General features: G+C 56.4%; 1 protein-coding gene across 1 annotated transcript in view; it reads right to left on the bottom strand.

The window, feature by feature from the left end:
• Window positions 1–4,874, bottom strand: part of Vstm2l (V-set and transmembrane domain containing 2 like) — a 32,423-nt gene that overhangs the window by 24,959 nt on the left and 2,590 nt on the right. The window contains exon 3 of the mRNA XM_013010702.1: window positions 4,765–4,872. Within this exon, the coding sequence (XP_012866156.1) occupies window positions 4,765–4,872 (108 nt within the window). The remainder of the gene's footprint in view (window positions 1–4,764; window positions 4,873–4,874) is intronic.

Here is a 4,874-nt window from a genome sequence, read left to right as displayed (position 1 = left end):
TCCTTCTCTTCCTCCTCCTCCATCTCTTCCTCCTTCTCCTCCTCCTCCACCTCTTCCTCCTCTTCTTCTTCCTCCTCCTCCTCCATCTCTTCCTCCTCCTCCTCTTCCTCCTCCTCCTTCTTCTTTTTCTTTGTAAGTGGAGGTAAGAGTCTCCTGAGACTTTTCTGCCCAGGAGGGCTTCCAACCCTGATGCTCAGGTCTCAGCTTCCTGAGTAGCTAGGATAACAGGAATGAGCTACCAGCTCTGGGGTTAGCCTTTCCCAGACCCATTTTCCACATTTATACAGTCCTCTCCTCCTTGGGTTCTTAGGGGATGAGATGAGATGCTGCCACTTAAGCAGCGAGATGGCCCTCGATAGAACTGCGCCTCTGTGTCACCCCCGTGAGTCCTGAGCCGGGAATGACCAGCTGGCCCCACCTGGCAGGGTCCTCCCCGCCCTGAGAGAGGGGGCTGGGGAAGAGTTTCCTAAGGGGTCTCCACTGTTTGTTCTAAATGCTCTCTTTCTCCTGCGAATCAGAAGGGACAGTCTCTTGTTTGCTCTTGGGATACTTGTCCTCCACCTTTGCTGTCATGGTGGGAAGGAGCAGACTTCCCGATTCCTTCCTGACCACCTGCGACTCCCTTCATTTGAGGAAAAGGCGGCTGGAGTCCCTGATGTCAAAACCAATTGGTGTGAAGGCCCCAGGGAAAAGCACTTGTGAGGGCCAGCTCCCCACCGGAGGCAGGAAACTCCAGCCCAACGTGTGGTGTTTACCAGCGTAATTGATACACTAATCACCCATGCCGGAGACAAAGGCGAGCACATTTTTAACATCATAACCTTCGCAAGACAGGACTCAATTTTCTCCATGTTCCAGCCACCAAACTAGCCGGCTTATGGATGATGAGGTACCCACAGTTTGGTATGGAGCGCAGGGAGCCAGAGTCATTTCTCAGTGCCCAGGCTGCTTGCCAAATGGCCCAGTGGCCCCACCTTCCCCCAGCACCCCGCTGCTTCCTCCTGGCAACACAGAGTGAATCAGTCAATGGACAAAGCGCCAGCAGGCCAAGCCAGGATCTTTGTCTGCACTGGGGAGTATTAATAATTGAAGGTGCTGGACTAGGGGTGTGTGTGTGTGTGTGTGTGTGTGTGTGTGTGTGTATCGGGAGAGGATGGATAGTGATGCAGTGGGCTTCCTGGGGCTTCTCTCAGGGTACAAATAACTGGCTCAGTGTGGACTGAAACTCTTGTGTTCCCCAAATGTCCACACCAGATTCCCATCAGGTATGGCACTGGCTTCCTAACTCCCCAGGAATCACCGGAGGAATGGATTAAAATGCAGATTCCAGGGGAGGGATATAGGTCCATAGAATACTTGCCTAGCACCCAGCACCTCAAAAATGTCCACCCTAGGACCCCAATATGCTAGTGTTAGGGGGAATCTGCATTAGAGCCACCTCCTTGGTAGGGGTGAGAGATTCTGAGGCTAGGGGCCTACAGAGAGCCTGCCTTCCATCCCTGCAGAGAGCCTGCCTTCCATCCCTGCCCTGACTGCCTTCTAGCAGCTTCTTTCAAACATGCACGTGGCTGTGTCCAGGTGTTGTCACCTTTGTGAGCCACTGACTCACTCCTCTGACTGAAAGCCAGTGCTTTACCAGCTCCCTGAGCAGCTGGCAGGGACACACCTGGTTAAAGTGACACAGAAGAAGATCCAGCCACAAGGCTGGGTCAAGTCTGTTTCAAGCAGATCCAAAACCTTGACACACCTTCACCGTGAAATCAGTCCTGCAGCTCACTCACTGCACAGACTCAGTGACCTTGGGCAAGTCATCAGTCCTCCTTGAGCCTCAGTTTCCTCCTGTGTTCAGCACCAGCCTCGAATGATGACTCTGGGCTGTGTGCACTCACACTGGCAAAGGGCATGGAGTGCCCAGCACATAGTAAGTACTTCATCAATGCCAGGTCCCTTTCTTTGCATCCCACAATACTTCTGGCCATGAGCTAGCCTTTCCAATAAAGAAAGTCTGAACAGCCACCTCTTATTGAGTACCTATTAATGTGTATACACCCCATCTCCCAATTCCTGACGCCTTCTTAGAACCATATACCATGCATTCTGTGCGTATTCACAAAGCCTCCTTGGAAGTGGGTGGGTTGGAGGTGGGAGGCAGGTAGGAAGCCAGAAGCAGAGACCCTGGCCAACGCCCCCCCTCCCAGCACCCCCCTCCACCCCCCCCCACTGGCTCTCCCTGTGATAACTCTGGGGCAGGCAGGCCCAAGGAGCTAGCCCATTGCTGGCCTGGACACAGACAGAGCTGAAGCTGTGAGCAGCCACCACTCGGTTGAGAGGTCCACGGGTTCCCCTCCAGGAGTCCCTGCTTCTAGGCTCATCCCTCACCCTCAGATACGGACACCTCTCTGACCTGGCCACATTTCCTGAACCAGCCGAGGACACCGGGAGCCCAGGAATAATGAAACGATCAGGCTCCAATCTGCTAAACAGCAATTTCGGAGCTTTTTCAGCACACACAGCTTTTATCAAATTGGTATTCTCCTCCTGAACACAAATGGCTTATTAGACATGACCCACTTATTCGCAGCGTCTCACTATCATTAATAACAGTTTCTTTTTGTGATTAAGTGAGTGGCTCCAAACCTTCCCTGTGGCGGCGGGTGCTTGGCCCGGCCGAGGGGCAGCTGTGAGGCGCCTCCGCAGCCACTACTTGGTGACTTTGAACCTGTCAATGTCGGAAAAAGGCAGCCTGCCCCCTGCAGAGCATCTCCGAGGCCTCATTTCTTGAGGGACAGAGGGGCTGACCCAGAGACACACAGGGGGTCAGGACACAGCCAGTGCTCTCCCCTTCCCACCCAGCGTCTCCTCTCTGGGTGCCTAAGCTGCTCCTCTCCAGGGTGTTGGGTGGGAGATCACAGCTGGGGGCCAAAGCTGTGCCCCTCACCCGTACCTGGCACCAGAGGGGGCAGGCAGAGACTGACACAGAGGGCAGAGTCTGCTTCCCTCAAGTCCCTGGGGGTCTGGTGGCCCAGAAACAGGATGATCTTAAACCTCAGAGCACAAACTCAGGAAAGTCCTCCCTTGGGCAAGTCTCCTAGTGTCACATCCAACTGTGCCAAGGAGTGGAGCGAGCCAGAGGAAATTCTCAGTTTCCCTTGAATGAGAGGGAATCCCACAGGGAGATGGATGAGTGTCCTGGAGAAATCCATGCCTTTGCTTGACACCCTGGGGCCCGTCCTGGCTCAGCTACTCTCTCCCTGTGTGACCTTGGCCACTTCCCTTCACCTCTCTGAGCTTTGGTTTCCCTTGGCAAGTTGAGGATCAAAATAACCTCTCTTTTTCCCCCCTCTTTACTATGGCTTCAGCCCGGATGGTAGAAATAGATAAGGGATAAGAAGGGTGTATAAATGACACAGAGTGGATGCTATCCAATGCTGTGAAGCAAGGGAGTATAAGGAGCCATAGATTCTCCCCCCTCCCCCAACGCAGAGACCCTGAGAGCAGTTTGGGAATCTCCCTCCCTGGGGGGGGGGGCAATCTCACAGGGGCATCATGTCCCAGCAGGGCCTTTCCTGGGGGTCTACCTCTCTCCACACACCTCGGGTTCATTCCCTTCAGAAGCACTCTGTTCCCTGCCCTTTGTACAAACCTCCCCCAGCCCTGGACACACCACGGAGGATATTGGTGCTCTCCAGTCCAGTCCATGTGGGGAAGTGATGCATGGTTACTTTCAGCTGCCCCCTGCCCCCTCCCACCGCCGGGTTTACAGGAGGCAGGGAAGTCCCATAGCTCTCTACCCCACGCCACCCAACTCTGCTGCCAACTTGGGCTCCTCTGGGGCAAGAAGGAGCTTCTGACACTTGGAAAAGCAGTGCTGGGGTTCTTGCTCATCTCCGGTGGCGACTGGAGTTGGGGTTTCTCACATTCCAGTGTGTAGGGCCACGGGGGAGATGGAGGTACCCCAATGAAGGAGACAGGGGCAGACAAAGCCTGGAGTCTTCCTCTCCACTCCTCACCCCTGGCTAGAATAGCCACAGCAACTATCCCAGGTGTCCTTTGGGGGGCCTCCACCAAGCTCTCACCCCTGAGATGCCACCCACCTGGCAGGGCAGCTGCCATCAGACTAGCAGGTGTCCAGAGGCTGGGGCTACTGTCCCCACCCGCCCACTCCCACGGGCCCAGGGGGGCAGAATGGAGAGGGAAGGGACAAGCATAAACCCACACAGGGGAAAGACAGATGGGCAGAGACAAGCGGGTGGGCAGTGTGTGCACAAGTGTGTGTGTGTGTGTCCTCGTGTCTGCAGGTAGTCAGGCAAGAGTTGTGGCAAAGCGTGTGTGCGTGGGTGCCGGCTGTGCAGTGGGCACAAGTGGACGCATTTATGAGCAAGGAGGGGGGCTGTAAGGTGTGTGCCGTGTGCGGGTAGTTGTGTGGGAAGGTGAGCGTGTCGGCAGCTGTGGATGCGTATGTCTTGTGTGGTCGTGGAGGTGTGTGTATCCGAGTGAGCATTTGTGTGTGTGTGTGTGTGTGTGTGTGTGTGTGTGTGCATGGGAAGGGGTTCCTCAGCCTGACAGCAGGGGTGCGCTCCCGTACCCCCGCCTCCGCAGAGCTGGTCGGGGTGCCAGGGTGGATGTACAAACCCAGCCGGGGGCGTGCGGGGACTCCCGCCACGACTGGCCGGCGTGGGTTCGAGCCCAGGGGCGGCCAAGTTGGAGCGGCGCTGCCGGGGTGGGGTTGGTAGGGAAGTCCGTGGGGGCGGCGGCCGGACTCACCGTGGCCAGAGACGTGGTTGTCCCAGGGCGCGTGGCCGGCGGGCCGCGTGGCGCCGCCGAGTTGCAGGAAAAGTGCCAGGTAGTGGAGGGCGCCCAGCGCCGCGGCGAGC

This window comes from Dipodomys ordii, unplaced genomic scaffold (assembly GCF_000151885.1).
Source record: "Dipodomys ordii isolate 6190 unplaced genomic scaffold, Dord_2.0 Scaffold13, whole genome shotgun sequence".
Classification (NCBI taxonomy): Eukaryota; Metazoa; Chordata; class Mammalia; order Rodentia; family Heteromyidae; genus Dipodomys; species Dipodomys ordii.
Note: the sequence above shows the minus strand (reverse complement) of the source record. Positions and strands in the feature narration are given on the sequence as shown.